The following is a 21689-nucleotide window of genomic DNA, read 5'->3' on the forward strand; positions in this document are numbered from 1 at the left end:
CATAGAGTCTCCTATATATTACAATACTCTTTGGTCTCAGAGCCTACCTAGCGCCACCGGAGAGATTAGGAACTATTATTTAAAGCTGAAAGCGGTCACTTTTGCAACAATTCTGCCATAAGAGATTGGCATCCTTTCTATACCATCCATACCCCACACTATTAGAAAGTGACAAGTTGTTATTTCGTACTCAGTAGAGTCTACAGAACACAACGATACCACTTACTATGTAGTAGTATACTGTACAGTCACATCGAATGGTGTTTTAGGCCATCTGGCCGCTGTACTATAAGCTCTTTCAAATAATGTACAGATGTACCCCTTTATCTAACAACTAGACTGAAAGTTTGCAGATTTTGAACTTTATTGATAAGTTAATAAGGGGTCGTAATAGATGATTTTACTTTAAAATGTTCTCTGGAGTAAAAAAGCAAGTTTATATGCCGCTTAGACGTGACTTAACCTTTTGGACACCAATGACCGATATATACGCACCGTAGGTTCAACGCCAAAGACCGATTAATCGTTCATAGACCACAGAGCAACATATTATTTATCTTGCCACATATAAGTCAAAATAGTGTGTAATGTGGAGTCTTGCCAGTTCGCGCTTCGCGCCTCCTTTGACGCGGGCTAATAAACCGACAAAAAACGGGGAGCTATAGGCGCGAAGGCGTGAACAGTCTGACGCCACATTTACGTTCGCGGCTTCGCGCCGTGATTCGCGCATGAGTGTGGAGGGCCCTTATCACATTTTACAAAAAAATGGATATTGATTTTTGTTAGCAATATCATTGAATATGATGGACAATAGCATTCTTATAGATTGCACATTGAAGCTATATGGAAGTAGCTTACTTACAAGCGACAATAAGTACCCTTTTAGTTGGCATATATTTGTAATAAGATGTTAAATAAAATCAAAGCGATAGTGTTGAAATTGTATTTCTATAAAAGGGAAATCAGGGACTTTGCATTTCACTATATCCATATTTTGGTAAATTTAGAACTTACATAATAGTTAAAATACAAATTATATGTTTACATGGAATGAAAACTAAATGCATGTACTAAGTAGTTATGTTCTAAATACAACTTCCTGCTTACAATACTGTATTTAAAACATTGAAGTAATGCACATGCATTACTACAAGCTACATAGCTTGTATTATTTATCTTCACAATTTTGTATTGTTACACATTGCTATTACATATTATCCTTACAGTAATACAGTATGACGCAATTTTGCTTAATTCAATAACTCCATAATAATTACATAATTAAATAATTGATATCAAAGTACACATATTTAAACATCATCTATAGTGGGCAACCAAAATGCCATATTAGTACATGCGGATGCTAGCATCATAAATTTGGGGTTGAACTGAACACACTGAATAGGGGATGGATGATCACCGTTCAGGACACACACTTTGTACCCCGTGTCCGCATTCCACACATGAACACGCCCATCAGTAGACCCACTGAATATGTACTGGGAGTCAGGGCTGAAGGATGCTTCAATGGGAATACCTTTGTTGTTTAGATGGCCCGTAAATGTTTGTAGTGGTGTGCCATGATAAGCATCCACTAGTCTAATAATTGATCCATTTGTGCTTATCAGCATGGTCTTTCCATCCCGGGAAAATTTTAAGCCTGTCCAGTCACATTCTTTTTCTTGGTTTAGTTTGAATGTCACAAAAGGACCTTTGTCAAATGATCTCAGGTCATATAACTTAATGCTCTCTGAATTGACTCCAGCTGCAAATATTAGCCCTTCAGGATCATAGGCAGCCACAGGTCGTCCTGACAAGTGCATCAGTCCTTGACAATTTGGTGAGCGCAGATCCCATAAACGCAATGTTTTGTCTAAAGAGCCTGATAAGAATGTGTCTTCCACTGGTGACAAACATAGGGTCACTACTTTTTTGGTGTGGCCTGGAAAGTATCTGATGTACTTGTTGTCGTGAAGAGAAAGATATCGGATGGTGTCGTCAACTTTAGTGGAACTGTGGATTGCAGTATTTTTAGCGTGTGTGAAGTGTATTAAGTCAACTCCATATTTTTTACTATTTACCGTTATCATTTGAGTGCCTTTTTCACAATCATAAATAACAATCTGATCATCTTCACTGCACGATATTAACGTCTCTCCACTCGGTGAAAAATCTATACTGTTTATTTTGTCTGTATTTTCCCTGAACACCTTAGCGACCTTAAAACTCCGTACGACTTGATCGACTAGTTTCATCATTTGTAACAGATTCTCGTAACCAGGTTTTGTTTAATCGCCTTCTTTAAAAGAATGTAATAATTGCAAAAGCTTCTGTTTTGAGAATGCAATACAAATTTTAAAGCATCTTTGTAGCGCACACCACTTTTGATTGACAGACACTTATGTTTCCACAGGTAAAGTAACAAACAGTCTTTGCACAAAACGAAATTTTTCAAGCACATTATCAGCTTAGCCAACTTAGCAAACAAAATTCTAGTCTCTGCTCGCCTGGGTCTATGACGGTAGTACTATTAGTTATTCTGTGGTCTATGGCTGCTATCTCCTCAATATGGCCGAATGAGATGTGTAGTTCAATCACAGGCGCTCATGAAAAAAAAAACACTTGGGAATCAAAATGGACGGAGTGTAATGGCGTTCGTAATTGTTACATAGTGGTGCGAGTTTTACTGCAGTTTTAAGAGTTGAATCTCATTAATACGTTAGAAAACAGTTAAAGGCTTTGCCCTTGTAGTATTACACAGTAGCTAGCTTTATTCTATAGGCATTTTAATTGATCCCAGTTTCTTAGAATATGGTATCCATTTTGTGATCACAGATCAACCTTGTTGTGTGGCGTTTTCGGTAAGTACTAGCTTAGTAAATTATGTTATTTTTATGAGAATTATCGAAAATTATGAGGTATAGATACTTTTGGGCTTTGGGCTATATTATTATGCAGTCGGCTTTTACTTATAAGAAGCATCATCTTACACTATATCTATCTACGTATAACTGTAGCTTTCCTTACCTTTGTTACCTTTCTAATGCACTCATTTCTGGACATATAGAATTAAATATACATCTCTATGTTTTTGCGTTACAAGTGATTGAAGTTGAAGCTACTTAAATTATATAATGTGTAATTATATAGTGTGTTATTCGAATATAATATATATTTATATAAAATAATTACATTTCCATATAATTACAGGAATTAGGAAAGGAGTAAGCCAACTTGTATATTATTCTAATACAATATGTTCATGCATTTTTGTCGTTTATCTTGTTCATATTTTTTTATATACTAAAACTACTTGAAAAGTAAAAATAAGAAAAATAATCTTAACTTTAAATAAGTTAACTTACTGATTATTCTTAATAAATAAGGTTTTTTAAGTTTGCGTTTACGGTTCCCTGCTTTTACATTCAAGACCCAGGAACATGCTGTATAACTGAAGGAAAAAGTTATATCGCTATATGTTTTTACTTCATAAGCGTATAGCTTTTCCCCTTAGTCATACAAGCTAGTATGCATCTATGAAGACAGAAATCAAGAGATTTATCATCGTTAGAGGTTTCCCGGAATTAGCAAGTAGTGTTAATAAGAGGTAAGTAATATTATTAATAAACAGAGCAATTTTTACATCTACATATCAGTTTATGAAAATTTTCCCATTGTGCTTTATTAACTTGGTTAATGAGAATAGAAAGAACAAAGAAAATACATTTATTTAACTCCACAACATAATGTTATGTAACTTTTGGTCGAATTCAGAAAAAAAAAAAAATTGTGTGTTTTCTGCACACAGCACATTTTTTCTTAAAAAAACATTACCACAAATAAGTAAGTTTTTTAACTTACACATTTCAAACCTCAGCACCTTAAAATCCTCGATTCTGCATTAGAAAAAAGTACAAATAGATGTTTGTTGTCGTCAGGGACTGGCCCGCTATCCCTTATCGGGGTTTTATAAGGGTATTGCATTGCATAAGGCTTAACTCACCATACCTTTTGCCAGACGAAACCCTTTGTTTTGCTTTTAAAAGCCCTTATATAAAGCTACCACATTTGAGTAATCGGTAGCCCAAATACCCTTACAAAACCCTTATCATCCGCTCACCAACACCTTGCATATTGCTTATAAGGGTTAGCCTTATAAAGGGCTTCCCTTGCAGATTCCCAGGCAGCCTCGGACGTTTGCCGCGCAACATTTGCCGCGCGAGGCAGCCTCGATCAGTAGGATTTGTTGCACTAGGCTGCCGCGCGGAAAAGCCGAGCCACGGTGAGGCTGAGCCAACATCGAGCGCTCAGTTTAACGTGAAGTCGCACAGACACCGCCCGTGTCATGAGGCCGTTCATTCGAAAAGCTGTTGCCACCTTTCTAATAATTCTACAGCTTATAAAAAAAAGAAAAGGGAAATATGTTCATTTCCTGGCTTATGTTTCTTCGCGCATTTTCTCTTAGTCATCCTCTATAGTATAATCGGGACATTTCGCATCCCATAATCGTCTATATTCACCATATAGTTGTATTAATTTAAGGCACTGTTCTTTATCCATGACGCTAACATGCGACGAACAACCGAGGCAAAACAACCGTCTTGAGTGAGCGCGGCAAACGTAGTAAACGTACTGAGGCGCCTTTGAGCATGGACAAAAACCGACAACGCACGGCTCGAGCCGAGGCACGCTCAGCCGAGGCCGGACATGCGTTTGCCTCGAGCGAGGCACGAACTGACTGACCGAGGATTTGCCTCGCGAGGCTGCTCGCTCAGTCAGTCAGTACGCGGCTATTAAGTTATTTCACAAACAAATTTTCACAAGAATTGTCATTGTCTTCTTTAAAGAAGACAACCAACCAATTTCAATTTCAGAAATCTGCCAGGTTACTCTTTTCTATGGTGTATAGGTATGGAAATAAATATAATTTCGCTTATATTTTAATATTACACATATAATAAAAAATTTGAAATTTGTCATAAATTAAGAAAACATTAAACATTTTTTTTTTTTTCAAATGTCACGGATCAATCTGAAAATTTTATTGATTTATATGGGACAAGTACTACTATGTAGTTAAAATACAATACAATACAATGATTAACCCTTAAGTGGCAGTATGCCAGGAAAATGAATTAGGTTAATCATATTTGAAATGAAATTAACTGATAAAAAGTTGCCAAAATGAAGTATGACGCTTAAAGGGTTAATTGTGCTTAAGTATATTTAGTTGTAACATAGAGTAACTTATACTAGAGCGGTACTGTCATAGTAAATTTTGTAACCGCAGTAAATTCACTGCCATCTATCGACACACTTTAAAACTAAAAATGAAGATTTATAAAAATACGATAAAATGTATTTAAATATGGATAAATGATTTTTTTTATTTGCATTAATTATTTTTATGATTATGACCCATGTTCTTTCACTTATATGCGTTAAAATTGTTAAATAACAAACGAAACCGTCCACGCCTCTATACGAGAGTAGGCCAAAACTAGTGGCGTCATCTGATCAAAAATCAAATTTTCGTGATTTTCGAGGCACGTTTTTTCCTTAGACTGTATCCATCTATTACGGAGTTATATCTATCTTTGGTTGTAATAAACAGTACTTACTAGAGATGCACCGGATATTCGGTTACTATTCGGTATCCGGCCCTTAATTTAATATGCGGCCGGATATTGGATAGTAACTGCTTGATTTCGGAGTAAACAAATTGGATTTAATATTTTAAAAACAGAACTGCTCATTTTCAGATACGGCAAGGGTCCGGAGGTAGTTCCGCCAGTTTATTTGAATGGTTCGCCGGTTCGGGTCGTAGCATCTTTCAAGTACTTAGGCCATTTTCTAACGGAGAACCTTCGCGACGACATGGACATGGAGCGAGAGCGCCGGGCGCTCTCGCCGTCCGCTGTAACATACTGTCGCGAAGATTCTCCAAGTGCACCACTGACGTAAAAATTACTCTGTTTAGGACATTCTGTCGGTGCTTTTATACATGCTCACTTTGGTGTAACTACACCAAACGCTCATATAACGCGCTTCGGGTTCAGTATAACGATGCGTTCAGAATACTCATTAAACAACCTCGTTACTGCAGTGCTAAGACCATGTTTCTTCTTCTTCTTCTTTTTCTAGGGGCTATGTAAGGCTCCAGAGCCTATGTATCATTGCGACCATCTCTGATCTATTGTGATCGCCACCTACTACAACTCTCGATCCAAACCTGCAACTTCTATCAGCTGCAGGATCTTTTTGGTTTCGAGAGACTAACTCCTCCGGGCGCAATATATGTCCACCCAGGATCAAGTCACGAGTGCGCATTAGGCAGGGGCACTCTGTGAGGATGTGTAGGGGCGTCTCCTCTGCCTCCATACAGAGTCTGCACCGCCCCATGTCACGTTTCCCCATAGTGTGCATGTGCTTATTTAGGCCGCAGTGCCCGGTAAGCACCCTGACCAAGTTGCGCAGTTGGTTCCTAGGCAGCGCCAAGGCGCTCGAAGACGCCTTTTTGCTGAAGGCCTTGATAAGCGCTTTGGAATGGTTCAAACCTGGTTTTTCCCTCCAGAGTTGAATGGTTTTGTAGTGACAGTAGGTCTTTAGGGTGAGCCGCGTTAGGCTTCTGGGAATCCCACAAAACGGCTCACGACTGTAGTTCTTCCCCTTAGCCCCTGCTCGCGCGAGTTCGTCGGCCTTTTCGTTTCCAACGATACCCGCATGCCCCGGGACCCAACGTAGAACAACCTTGTTCCTGGCTCCAAGGTTGTTCAATAATTGCCTGCAGTTCTCAACCAGCCTCGATGTGGTGACATCAGAGGTTAGGGCTAAGAGTGCCGCCTGGCTATCCGAATGGATATAGATAGTATGGTTGCCGTAGTTGCTTTGCAGATTTATTGACGCACATTCAATAATGGCGTATACCTCTGCCTGGAATATAGAGCAATAACGCCCTAGGTTTAAGCTGATGCTTTTCCTGGGCGCTTCACCATATACTCCGCAGCCTACTTCAGATCCGGATTTGGAGCCATCAGTGTACCACCTCAGGCTTCCTTCTTTCCACTTAATTTGACTGTTTGACCAGTCCTCCCTTTTGGGGAGTTCCACTGAGTAGAGTTTGAGTGGACAAAATTTGGGTGCCATAGTGTCGGACGGCATCCCAAGAACAGGAATATCGTACACTGATTCCTTAAACAGTCTCAGAGTTTGCGATAACCAATTACCTCTCCTCGCGCCCGCTATTCTAAGCATACTAGATCTCGCCTCCAATTCCAGATGCAGGTGAAGGGGCGGTAGATTTAGTATGGCCTCTAGGGCTGCCGTCGGGGAGGATGACATGGCTCCAGTGACGATGACATAGGCAGTTCTTTGCAGGCTGCCAAGCCTCGTCACTGCTGCCTTCTGCGTCGTTTTCCTGTACCATGCTACGGAGGCGTAAGACACTATCGGCCTCACTATAGCTGTGTACAGCCACAAGGCAATTTTGGGTTTTAGACCCCATCGGTTGCCTGCTAAACGACAGCATATTGCCAAGGCTGATCTAGCCTTTTGTATAGTTCCGTCCACATGCTTGTTCCAGGTCAGTTTCTGGTCCAGTGTTACCCCCAGATATTTGACCTCTGTTGAGAACGGAATAGTTTTACCATTCAAGACCATGTTTGCTAATGCTGGAGTATAGTGTTAATTTTATGAATTGAGTTTGTTTACTCAAAGAGTCTCAAGAATACAATACCATTGAGTGGTAAACCACAAATTAGGATAACTAACTCGTAGTAAAAGCAGATTATAACCACCTTGAAATGTTAGTATAGATTAACGACTCTTATTTTTTTAACAATAAACTACAAAATACACTAACTAAATAATGGCTAACGTAACTTTTTTGCATTTTACAACCGTTGACACTTAAAGTGGCTAAGGTGGATATGATTTAGCTGTTGAAGTAACTGGTTGGCGCATACGAAAACAAAAGCAGATAATAGTATTGTAATAATACAATGCCATTGTTAGTACAGGTAAGTGAATGAGCTCAGTTGAAATAATTTAAACTATACCTGATTTTTATGCAATCATGCGGTCCCGCATAGCTTCGGTCTGGGCAAAACTCGCAGCAAAATAATATTCTGACGCTGTTTACTGTCAACCCGAGCATATCCTAAAGCACTAAACCGCCGTGCACCTGGACGAAAATGGAAAATAATAAGTATGTACTTATTTAAGGTATAATTTAACAAAGGATCTATTTATAGCTTCCGCATCATTGTATTGTATTGTATTTTTAAATTTTATGTTACCTTATTTTATTGTATTTTGTATGAGTTTAAAACTTGAAATAAACAATATTATTATTATTTGTATCTCCTTGTGGATTTCACGGGCCTATAAATCCCGGTCTTTTGATAGTCTTGCGTGGGGATATAGATTCAACACGTAGAGGCCAAGGGGCCTCCCAGGGGCTCTCCAAGGGGAGAGCTTTAATGTCATGTAGAATGCCTGCTGGAACCCGTTCACAGGCGCAACGATAGACACCCATGAACCGGTCGCAGCAGGCATTGGGACTATTATAGAAAAGGTGAACAGTGTACAGTATACCGGTATGATAATACTATTACTTATTCTGTGATACCGGTCTATGGATTGAAGTTTGGGTGGACAATGAGATTGGGCTATTGTAAAGACGTCCGGACACCTGCCATAACAATGTTTTCACAAGGTATCGAGGCAGGTGGTGACTTGCCGCTGACTAGATGGGCCCCTGAAACTGCCGTCGTGAAGACGACCAGGAGCAACCCCGGTGTGAGCGGCTCAGGGGTGTCGAGAGGTGGGCGCCGCTTTCTACCCAGTGACTGATAACAGCCACTGTGCCAACTCGCGTCTTATGCATCTTTCACTTCCACCCCTGGAGCATATAGCTCTAGAAACTCCTCTCTGGACAGCCAATTTAAAATTCTACGGGCCAGGGTAATATTATACTAGCTGCGCCCCGCGGTGTTACCCGCGGTTAAGAAGTAGCCATGTGTTAATCCAGGGTGTCAGCTACCTCCATACCTATTTTATCAAAATTGGTCCAGCCACTTGAGTGTGAAGAAGTAACAAACACACACCCTTACAAATTTTAGTCTTTATAATATTAGTGTGCTTTTTAATCATCTTCAATTTATAAATGAAGTCAGGTAACATTGTTAAAAATAGAAGATAAGATAAGATTTATTGTATAACTGTGTACAATATAAAGGTGTTGACAATAAATATTACAATTTTAATAACAAAACTTCCGTGAGACACAGACATATTAATAACGAGTCACTCACGTTAGCTCCTGATGACACTCCTCGGTACGGAGTGAAACATGTCGAGCGTTTACGACTTAAAATACGTGAGTGACCCGTTATTAATATGTTTAATAAATAATACAGTTAAGAACCAAGAGTTTATCCATCACGGACGTACAATATACGTTTGTGAATTAATTTTATATAACTCAGTACATTTGAGCTGACGTTTGAAACAATTGCACCGTGAACTGCAAGATTTCACGCACCGACATCTTATTAATTCTAGAGCTAAGGACTTTGGGCGCGCCGCCCGCAAAAATCAATTCGGTACGTGCAATAATTACTTTATTTTGCATTGATATGCACTGGTATGGGGAATGAATTAGGCATCATCTAGTTATCTGATAACGACACCAAAGTTGACCCAAAGGTCCAAACCAGAGATGGGCAAAATGTAATCGACTAACGATTAACGATTAAGATTACAAGAATTAATTGCGACTGACGATTGAAAACGACGATTGATCAATCTTAGTTGTATAGAGTGCAACTAATTTAGTTGCAACTAAATTAGTTGCCGATTGATTTCGGACAACTAAATTTTGTAATCGACTAATTAGTTAGACTATTTTCTCGCGACTAATGTTAGAAGCAAATTGAATAGAATACCTCGGTATGGCTATGTTGACAGACTGATTAGGACATCTTAACGGATGTTTAAAAATAAAATAGTCATGTATTACTTACGATATTTTGACCGTTTCTAAAGAGTGAGATCTGTTCTCACTATTATTTTGCTACTAAAGTAAGTAAGTTTAATGACCACACGTTGAAAACAAAATAGACCGCGTAGATAATAAACAACATGCAGATGTGTCATTCAATAGAACGTGTTATTTTTAGAAGATGCGTCGGCACTTGCACCAAAATGCAACAAACAACTTCCAGTTCCAGGTAAGTAGGATTATCCCATTGTTTTGTCACCGCGTGACACTAAAAAGAGTTTTGCTATTATCAGAGACAGCAAAATATTGATAGTTTCTATGTCTAAGATTTACTCAGTATCGTATAATTCAAAGTATTAATAACTAGCTGTGCCCGCGGCTTCGCCTGCGTGGAATTCGGTCTGTGTCAGTAAGCGGCTAATTCACCCCTAATTTATCTCCCTGTCCCCTGGAGACAGAACTTAAAGTAAAGTTGACAGATGGATATGCTAGAGGACTGTAGTCCAGATAAAATATTTTACAATTAGGTACCTACCACCAAAGATAGATATAACTCCGTAATAGATGGATACAGACTAAGGAAAAAAACGTGCCTCGAAAATCACGAAAATTTGATTCTCGATCAGATGTCGCTACTACCTTTTGCCTACTCTCGTATAGAGGGCGTTGACGGATTCGTTTATTATTATTTAATTTTAACGCATATCAGTGAAAGAACATGGGTCGAAATAATAAAAATAATTAATGCAAATAAAAAAGATCATTTATCCATATTTAAATACATTTTATCGTATTTTTATAAATCTTCATTTTTAGTTTTAAAGTGTGTCGATAGATGGCAGTGAATTTACTGTGGTTACAAAATTTACTATGACAGTACCGCTCTATTATATTATATCCTCTTTGCTACCACTAAATAAAATTACACTCCAAAATGAATATTTTTTTTTGCCCTTATTCAAATTTTTGACGTGATTTAAACGGCATAGAGTAGTAGGTGTATATCGAACGATACAGTACCATTTTTGTATTTTTACGTCCTTGACTGTACCTATACAAATCGGGTACACTACATAATTCCGAAAATTTTTAATCCGAATTTTAGAATGTCGAATTTTATCATTCCGATTTTTAAATGCTCGACCCATCAAAATTCCGACTGTCATAATTACGAATGATGAAAATCACGAAGATTTATATTTTCGAAAACCCAAAAAGCCGAATATTGTAAATTCCGAACTACATAATTCCGACTATAACAATTCCGATGGTACCAAACACCGAATTTAACATTTACGATTTTCAAAATCACGAATTCGGAATTGCCCTTATTACATACAGTTCGTTTTCTTGGGGGTCGCAATTCTAACCTAACCTAACCCACTTCTGGCAACAGTTCGTTTTCTTGGGGGTCGCAGTTCTAACCTAACCTAACCCACTTCTAGCAACAGTTCGGGTTCGCAGTTCTGTCTAATTTATTTATGCCGAATTTTTATTCCAAAATTATTTTATGCCGAATTTAACATGATGCGGCACGACAGGTACCCGTAATAATTACTAAAACGTGAGTCTTCATTTGAATATCACGGATTTCATTTTTCCGATCTTGTAAAAAACCGAATTTCTGAATACCGAATTATTTTATTTCCGATCGGACAATGATCTTTCGGAATTTAGGAATTCGGAAAAAAAAAATTTTTTCGGAAAAGTGTAAAATCGCAACTGTAAGCTTTCTGTCAAGTGACAATCGGATTTAAAGTTTTCGGAAATAGCACATTCGTGATTTTATTCCATCGTGTTTTTAATAAATGAAATGAAATGAAAATCGTAATTTTGATATTTCGGACTTATAAATAATCGGGATTATGAAAGTCGTGGTTATAAAAATCGGAAAAACGTATTTCGGAATATTTGGGTGTTCCCATCAAAATCATGTTATCCAAATCGGTCCTCCAGTCAAATCAGTCTAAGCATGACGCCGGCGGCGGGCAGCGTCTGCCCCTTTTTTTGTTTGTTTTCGGAGTGGGAACTCACCAGTCACCTAGCTCAAAATAAAATTTGCACCCCAAGACAAACTTTCATCCCCCTTTCAACCCCCTGAGGGGTTAAATTTCCAAAAACATCAAAATTAGTTTTTTTGTAATCGTCTATCATACCTTTCTAAGAAGTTTCAAAGCATTTGTAATGGATTCAAACTTTCAACCCCCTTTTAACCCTGTTAGGGGACGAATTCTTGAAAATGCTAAAATCACTTTTCCTGTATTATAATAATATGCCCATTATACAAAGTTTCAAGTAACGCACCCAAAAAAAAAAATTGAACTCCATACAAATTTTCAACCTCTATTTCACCTCCTTAGGGGAAGAATTTTCAAAAACGCTGAAATTAGTTTTCTTGTATTTCAATAATATATCTTCTTACGAAGTTTGAAATTGCTAGCTTAAAATAAATCTTGAACCCCATACAAACTTTCATCCCCTTTTTAACCCCCTTAGAGGTAAATTTTCTCAAATTTTTATAGCCTATAACCTGGCCGTGGATTTTTTCGACAGATTAGTAAAGTTTGCATCAAAATCCGTTCAACCGTTTTCATTAGTTGCGCGGTCAAATAAACAGACAAGCAGATAAACAGACAAACAGATAAACAGACAAACAGATAAACAGACAAAAATTCTAAAAACTGTTGGAATGTGTTCTGTTATCGATTCTAAGTATACCCAGCCAATTTTTTTTTCGAATATCTTCCATGTACAGACTTTCGACCCTCTTCCGCTTTATTATATGTATAGATGCACCAACCTACTTTATTGTTTGCGATTTGTAAACAATGCAGTTTTTCGCTATTTGTCGTTATTACCAATATATCGTTATAATAATATTATGGCATTATTTGCATTGTCATTCAAGCATTTCAAATTAAACGTGTATACATAATTTTAGCTCAATCGGATGAAGATATCTGCTTCAAAATAAGTCGTAAAATTCTACCCAAACTAACATAGTTACAACATACGAGTACCTCCGTATGTTACATACATACGTACTTGTAGTTACATATTGCAAGATAAAAAATGCAAAAACGGGCGACTACGTAGTTTTAATATAGATTTAATCGTGAAATTTAGTCGATTGAAACTAAAACTAATTTAGTTGTTAGTCGAACATTCTCACAACTAATTTAATCGCAACTAAATTAATCGCGATTAAAAAATGACGATTGATATTTTTAATCGATTGATTAGTTAACTAAAAGATTAATCGATTAATGCCCATCTCTGGTCCAAACTAATCCGCCAGAAAAAAAAAAACTGAGCGCCGGGAGCTCTGTACTTTGACCCCCCCTCCCCTCATCTGACGCGGAGTTCAATCTGGCTACCGGGCGTTTTGAGCTCAGGTGAACGTGTCTAATACCCTAAACCAAATGGCATTGCTGTAACCAAAAATGTATACCTCTCCATACAAGCATGCCCGATAGAAAACGGACTAGTAGTCTAAATACCTATACAAACAAAAAATAACTGGGGCAGTTGGTACAGAGCCGCAGCGCCCTCAATGTTGACCGAACGCATAGGCGGCTGCGGTATAGTACATCCATGCTCTTTAATTATGATGATGATGATGGTATGGTACAAGAGTAGCCCAGCTGATTAGGCGGTTCGTGGGCAACGCGCCGCCATTGCCATAAAACTGCCATCAGTCGCATATTTGTACAGAATCCCGCAGCACCCCGCCGTATCTAACCGGCGTGTCGCGGTTGCTAACGCAAGTGCCTCCCAAGTTCTTAGCCATAACTATAACAGTAAACAATTATGTGATGCATAATATAACACAAAACTGCGAAATGCTAACATAACATGTAATTTTACCCGTTTGACCACCACAATCGGCAGTAGTACGACTATTAAAAATGTACCTACCTTAATGCTTTCCAATAAGGTTCACTATTGTGTTTTGTAAATCAAAAAAGGAAATTAAACAGTACTGTACTAAATTTATATAAATTAAGTGTTGCATTGTCTTAAGATGTGTACCTATTATTAAATCTATACAAGTAATCATATAAATACAATATATAAACCAAATGAGTGCAAAGGACATGAATGAAACTATTCAAAATAATATTAGCACATACAATTTTGTCATGAATCATGATATTGCATATGAGATTAAAAAGAGAGATAATACTCGTTTTCCTTTCAGATTAAGATGGGCACATCAGATAATGATAGTACTCTTCAACACCAAATTATTATAATTCACTCTTAAAAGAGTGATGGACTCATACAATTTATTTGGTGACGATGGAAGCGGTATGTTGGAAGGACTCACTGATCTCGGTGGAACAGACAGCTTTGCAGGTAGCTCAACATCGGGTGTAACTGGAGACAATAAGGATTCTACTGACAATAGGTTAATAGAGTATTATACATAATCAAAGATACATATAAATATCAGAGTAGTTGTTTTACCATAATATTACACTTTACACAGTTACAGGCAACCTTATAGTCAAGGAAGTGTAGGCCAAGAGAGTTCAATTCAGAAACTGGCTTCGTTTGGTGGAGGAAGTGCTGGGGGGCTAAGCAGCAGCGCGCAACCTGTAACGAACCCTGGGGCGGCACCGTCTGCCCCGGAATACCATGGCTATGGAGAGTATCCGCCCCGTCCGCGCATGCCGCAGCCGCCCCACGCCCCGCTCCATCCGACTCACCATGTACACCCGTCGCACCAGTACCCGGGGTACCACCCGGGGCCTGACCCCATGTATGGCATGCCAGAGCATCCAGGTATGAATTAGATAGATAACCTTTCCCATATGACTGAGCTGTGTGAAAAACAAAATTGTGTAATTTATTTAATTTTCTTTTAAAAATGTGTATCATTGTTGTTATTTTTAGGTATTGGAGACATGGGAGTTTGGTCGAATGCCCCAGCTCCTAACAGATACGCACCGATTACGCCGCCATACAGAAATTACGAACATCAGCAAAAAATGCATCAATATCCTACTCAACAGGTAACAGTCAAATAAAACTTAATAAAATAAAAATTGTTTCCTATAGCTGTATTTACTTGTGTATTAAACAGATGAATTATGTTTAATAGGCTTCAGCAATAGGAGGAATACAAGCCCAAAATGGTGCATACTTGCCCAGACAACCACATTTTTCACAACCAACATCACAACAAGTTTATGGACAACAGCAGGTGAAACCTTCTTTCCATTTGAATTCTGTGAGTGCGATTTTTTTTATTTCGTTGTTTATTGTTAAATAATATAGATTATACTTATTTATAATACATATACTATACATAATTATATTCATATAACGATTGTGATGTAGTTATTATCCAAGTATGTTTTTTTTGTAGATTTTGTATCTATGTTTGGTTTTTTATTAATTATTTTTTGCATTTATGTCATACAAACCATAAAATAAATATACAATTTTTTTTGTTTAATATTACAGAATTATCCAAATTACACGCAGATGCATCCACCGGCGGCATCTAGAATTAGTCAACATCCCTCTTATCACCAGCAGATGGATGTCAATCCTCATCAGTATGGGTTACCCCTTGGTCAGCAAAATCATGGGACTGTGCCACAACATCAACCACACCAAAACATGTCAAGCCACTCAAGTGGCATAGCTCCCGGCATTCAAGGACATCCAAATGTTCATCTTCATCACGGAGGAGCGCCACCGCTTCATCATGTGGCGCGCCAACCTTCGGGACCTCCATCCTCGGCTGCACCTTCGCATCCAGTTCCATCACAAATGCCTTACGGCTCACCCCATCATTCCATTTCTATGAATTACCAATCACATCAGGTGCAGCATCCTCTAGATGTGAATGTCACTAACCAGTACAATGCGCCTAAGCCTCCAGGCATGGATGCTGGAGCTGCTCAGTACCGCCCTCCCTTTCCTCCTCAACTATCTCCACAAATGTCGCCACGATCACAAATGTCTCCACGGCAACAGCAGCAACAGCAACAACAGCAGCAGCCACCTCAACTATCACCCCGTCCTGTGATGTCTCCAGTGAAAGGGCCAAGTGCGTCGCCTCATGGTCCTAGAAACGTGGTTCAATCACCGAGTTCGGGTGGACCACCACCACCAACATCTACGCCATTTACAACTCAAAACACCCTTCAAGCACTTGAGCAAATGGTTTTACCAGCAGGTTCAGAGTACTCATACCAACGCAACCCGGCGTCACCGGCTGTCCCACATGTTGTTTCGTCACCTACGCAGTGGAATCAAAACAAGATTCTTCCGCAACCTTTGAACAACGTAGTGCCGGTTGAAACCGAGCAACCTGCAAAACCTGGAGATCCGCCACCAACGCAACCGCCACTATTAGCGGAATTGAATAAGACCAAACCTGTCGCCAACATGGACAAGGATATGGAAAAGAAAAGCACTCTCGGTCAAAATTTGGCGGAAAATGATAACCCTTCGCATATATTTATGCCGCCGTCAAGCATAAGTAATGTTCCTAAAGAGAGTGTACCTGTCAATACATCTAATGCCAGCCATACTATGACACCAAACATTGCTCATTCGCCAAGTGTGTCTGAAACACCAGAACCACGTGAAAGTAATCAGTTAGGACCGCATCTGTCTAGCGAAAACAAAACTGAACCTATTGCTGCGCCTAAACAAGAAGAAAAGCCAGAGGCGGTTTTAGGCTCATTTGACACAGAACAAAAATTGGATACAACTTCAAAACCAGTAGAAAACAATGTTAGAAAAATTAATAACGAGCAATCGATAGGTCAAAACCCGCAATTGACCCAGATCACAAACATGAACAATAAACCTATTGAACACTCGCAGATACCTTCACAAGTAACTAATTTATCAAATACTTTGAGTCATCCTCCCAATATGGCTACACCTACAACAAATCAGTATTTGCCAGACAATCTACCTCCGCTAAATATAAACAGACAACAAGGGTTTCCACCAAGCAGTCTTCAAAATGTTCCTGGTAATATGCCAAATATATTGCCACCAGGCATTCCACCTAATGTACCATCTAATGTGTCAACTAGTATGCAGAGTAATACCCCCCATAGTATTACCGCGAATTATCAAAGTGGACCCAGTGCACTACCTCCTGGTGCACAAGCAGCTTCTAATGGGCAACCCAGTGTTACAACTAACCATTCATTGCAACATGTGAATATGACATCAAGCACTATGTCACCCAGTTTACCACCACATAATACTCAGGGTAATTTACCTTGTATGCCACCCGTTCACCCGAACTTACCAGGAAATATACCACAAAACTTGCCTGGTGCTACAAGTAATAATATTCCTAATATGCCGCCAAACACACCTGCAAATATTCCTAACGTGCCAGGATTGCCTATGGGAGTACAAAATATGCATCCAAACATGGGGCCCAATATGCCGCAACCTAATCAACCAAACATGATGAGTAATTTGCCTCACAACGTTAATCCTAATATGATGATGTTGGGCCCAAACCCTATGCCGCACCATCATATGCCAGGTATGTATCCATCATCACATCATCAAGAAAGGGCATCACTGCAGCAGCAAATACAGGAGATATATTGTTTGCCTCCGTCAGCCGAAAACCAAGAAAAAGTAAGGTGTCTTCAGGAAAGATTAGCCTTTTTGCAGCAACATGAAACAAATGATAAATGTAACGGTGGTCCAAATTGTGCTATACAAAATTCTGTATACGGATCTAAAATGGTGGAGAGCCCACAAGTTACCAGTACAACAGGACGAGGAAGAGGTAAAGGTCCAGCTAAACCTAGAAAACCTAGAGCCAAAAAAGAGAAATTGATTGGTGCAATGCAACCTCTTGATCAACTTCCAGTATCTGAAGATTGTGTCACAGCAGGTACTGGACTGAAAAATACCTCTGAGATGGATATTGATTTAACTGAAGATGTTACAAATTTAGACAGTAGTGCCCTGATGATAGATGATCTTAATGTAGGCAAAGTGAAAAAATTAAGAGGTCCTCGTAAAAACAAAGAAAGAAAGCCGCGAACTCCCAAAGAACCCAAGCCAGAAATGGGTGAAAAACCAGTTAAAGAACGCAAAAAACGTCAACCTAAAGATCCAAATGCTCCGCCTAAAAGACGCAGAAATGCTAAAAAAGACGGTTCTGATATTCAAGCAGACACAACTACTAATTACGATTTATCGGAGAAAGACCCCAACGATAGTAAATCAATAGATGCTTCAATGAACCAAAGTTTCATGATTGTCGATTCCCTTAAAAATCCACAAGATGGATCAACTGCTGATGAAACGAACGTCACTGATTTCGACGATATTCCTGTATCAAAGATAGCAATTAAAGATCTTTTGGAAGAAGCAGAGGCTAAAAGAGATCTAGAAGATAAAGACGATGATTTAGATGCTTTTAATCCTAAGAAGAGGACAGCGAAAAAACGGTCATCTGGAAGCGGAAGTTGTAAGAAAATTGCGCTAAAAAGAACTCCCGGTGGAGGAAGAAGAAAGAAACGAGGTGGATTGATACCGGATTCGGATGGTGAACCTGATGATTTAATGTCTACACCTCCACCTTCTCCACCACCTGAAGGTGATGATAGTTTGAAACGAAGATCAGCAAGAAATACTCAACGTAAAAAATACACTGATGATGTTATGTTGCGTTTGTCAGACGATGAATGTTTGGGAATACCTAATACGAAACAAGAGAAGAAATTTGATTCAGATGATCTACTTATTAATACCAAAGATAATAGCAGGTTGGAAGGCACTCCTAAGCCGAACTATATTTATATAAATACATCTGAGGAAGACACTATGATTGTTCAACACGTACTCACTTGTCGTATGGGCAAAAGAGAACTTAAAAAGGAACCTCCGCCACCTGTCGAAGCTGATCCGAAACCGGATCCGGAGAAATCAGAAGAGACTGCTGTCAATGACAACCCTGAGGAGGTCAAATCAGAGACCGTACAGTCTGACGCGACTGAATCAAAGAATGATTTTCAAGATGAAAATAAACCTGAAGAAAAACAAGAAACTGTAACGAAAACAGAAACAGTGCTAAAAGAAGAAGAGCCTAAGGAAGATACTAACAATTCCGAGATTCAAAAAGAAGACAATGAAGTAAAGGATGAAAAACCCGTAATTGTTGATGTTGAAGAATATTATGTTAAATACAGAAATTTCTCTTATTTGCATTGCGAGTGGAAAACAGAAGAGGAGTTGTATAAGGGCGACAAACGCATATTTTCTAAAATAAAGAGGTTTAAGCAAAAACAAGCCCAACAACTGAACATTTTTGAACTACTGGACGAGGAGCCCTTTAATCCTGACTATATAGAAGTTGAGAGAATCCTAGATATGTCTGAGCATGAAGATCCTGCAACGAATAGTAAACTGAAGTACTATTTAGTTAAGTGGAAAAGTTTGCAATATGAAGATAGCACTTGGGAGCTGGAAGAAAACATTGATGTTGACAAAATTAAACAATATAAAATTTTTAGCGACATTCCACCAAAAGAGAAATGGAAATTTAAGAAACGCCCATCTACAGATAATTGGGTCCAGTTGAAGGAATCTCCGCTATATAAAGGGGGTAATACTTTGAGACCATATCAGTTAGAAGGTCTGAATTGGCTTCTATTTTCATGGCATAATAATCGCAACTGCATTTTAGCAGACGAAATGGGACTTGGCAAAACTATTCAAAGTTTGACATTTGTTAATGCCATTTGGGAGTATGGCATACGAGGCCCCTTCCTTATAATTGCTCCACTATCTACCATTCCTAATTGGCAAAGAGAGTTTGAAGGCTGGACAGATATGAACGTAGTGGTTTATCATGGTTCACAACAAAGCAAAAGCATGCTACAAGAGTATGAATTTTATTACAAAAATGATAAAGGTGAACCAATTACAGAAATAACAAAGTTTAATGTGTTAATCACGACTTTTGAAATAATAGTAACAGATTTCCAAGAACTCAAAACATTTAATTGGAGAGTATGTGTCATTGATGAAGCACATCGATTGAAGAATCGTAACTGCAAACTATTAGAGGGATTACGACAGCTGCATTTGGAGCACAGAGTACTATTGTCAGGTACTCCACTGCAAAATAACGTTAATGAATTATTCTCCCTATTGAACTTTTTAGAACCCTCTCAATTTGCTAGTAATGATGCATTTTTGAACGAATTCGGGCAACTAAAAACTGAGTCAGAAGTGCTCAAGCTACAAGCCCTATTAAAACCTATGATGCTAAGAAGATTAAAGGAAGATGTTGAAAAAACACTGGCCCCTAAAGAAGAGACTATAATTGAGGTGGAACTGACGAACATACAAAAGAAATACTACAGAGCTATTTTAGAAAGAAATTTCAGTTTCTTACAAAAGGGTACTGCTTCTGCGCAAAATATACCTAACTTGATGAATACTATGATGGAGCTTAGAAAATGCTGCATTCATCCATATTTATTAAATGGTGCTGAGGATCAAATACAATTTGACTACAAACAGACTTATGGCGAAGACGATGAGGCCTACTACAAAGCCCTCATTCAGTCATCTGGTAAAATGGTCTTGGTTGACAAGTTACTTCCTAAACTGAAGGCAGGCGGACATCGTGTATTAATTTTTAGTCAGATGGTAAGATGTCTTAATATATTAGAGGACTACCTTGTCTTTAGACGTTATCCCTACGAGAGAATTGATGGTAGAATCAGAGGAAATCTTAGGCAAGAAGCAATTGATAGATTCTCAAAACCTGACTCTGATAGATTTGTATTTTTACTCTGTACTAAAGCGGGAGGACTCGGTATCAATTTGACAGCTGCCGACACTGTTATTATTTACGACAGTGACTGGAATCCACAGAACGATCTACAAGCTCAAGCTCGTTGTCATCGTATTGGCCAACAGAAAATGGTTAAGATCTATAGGTTGATTTGTCGCAATACATATGAAAGAGAAATGTTTGATAAAGCGTCGATGAAACTTGGATTGGATAAAGCAATTTTGCAAAGTATGAACACTATCCAAGGAAAAGAGACAGGGCTTAAACAATTGTCGAAGAAGGAAATTGAAGATCTCCTTAAGAAAGGCGCTTACGGCGCAGTAATGGATGAAGACAACGCTGGTGACAAGTTCTGCGAAGAAGACATTGAGATGATCCTGGCGCGGCGAACACAAGTCATTCAAATGGAATCCGAAAAAGGATCAACGTTTTCGAAAGCTAGTTTCGCGTCTACTGGTCAGCGATCTGATATTGATATCAGAGATCCAGACTTTTGGAACAAATGGGCGAAGAAGGCTGAAATTGATACAACAGAAAAGAAAGAAGATGAAGATTTGATTGTTACAGAGCCCAGGAAACGAACTGTTATCAAGCGATATGGACATGATGACGGCACTGTAGAAATGTCAGATATGGAAGTGACTCCAGATTCAGAGGAAGACGAAGAAGGTAAGCTTTACTCCACAAATTGACAGTTTCTTTATTATTGAATAAGAGGAATATTTCTGTCTTAAGATACTGTAAATTTTATGACACTACTTTCGCATATATCGAAACTATTTTCGTTAAATTGATTTCAACATGCATGACACTAATTTCGTAATGTAAATCCCGCTTTATGAATTACATTCCAAATATCACAAACATTCAACT

General features: G+C 38.6%; 3 protein-coding genes across 3 annotated transcripts in view; 1 reads left to right on the forward strand and 2 right to left on the reverse strand.

Moving 5' to 3' along the window:
- Window positions 1-929: 929 nt before the first annotated feature.
- On the reverse strand, window positions 930-2400 carry LOC134740579 (WD repeat-containing protein 82). Its single transcript, XM_063673100.1, has one exon. It carries the CDS (start codon window positions 2256-2258, stop codon window positions 1311-1313), a length of 948 nt encoding a protein of 315 aa, XP_063529170.1. The 5' UTR covers window positions 2259-2400; the 3' UTR covers window positions 930-1310.
- A 205-nt stretch (window positions 2401-2605) lies between these two features.
- The window catches only part of LOC134740617 (chromodomain-helicase-DNA-binding protein 7-like), a 48850-nt gene continuing 29766 nt past the window's right edge, over window positions 2606-21689 (forward strand). Inside the window, exons 1-6 of the mRNA XM_063673149.1 lie at window positions 2606-2861; window positions 14205-14414; window positions 14496-14791; window positions 14903-15021; window positions 15111-15212; window positions 15476-21485. Of these exons, the coding sequence (XP_063529219.1) occupies window positions 14278-14414; window positions 14496-14791; window positions 14903-15021; window positions 15111-15212; window positions 15476-21485 (6664 nt within the window). The 5' untranslated portion in view covers window positions 2606-2861; window positions 14205-14277. The remainder of the gene's footprint in view (window positions 2862-14204; window positions 14415-14495; window positions 14792-14902; window positions 15022-15110; window positions 15213-15475; window positions 21486-21689) is intronic.
- On the reverse strand, window positions 5796-7659 carry LOC134740912 (uncharacterized). Its single transcript, XM_063673567.1, has 2 exons — window positions 6654-7659; window positions 5796-5986 (listed from the first exon to the last, which is right to left on the reverse strand). Exons 1-2 carry the CDS (start codon window positions 7657-7659, stop codon window positions 5796-5798), a joined length of 1197 nt encoding a protein of 398 aa, XP_063529637.1.

This window comes from Cydia strobilella, chromosome 4 (assembly GCF_947568885.1).
Source record: "Cydia strobilella chromosome 4, ilCydStro3.1, whole genome shotgun sequence".
NCBI classification, from domain to species: domain Eukaryota; kingdom Metazoa; phylum Arthropoda; class Insecta; order Lepidoptera; family Tortricidae; genus Cydia; species Cydia strobilella.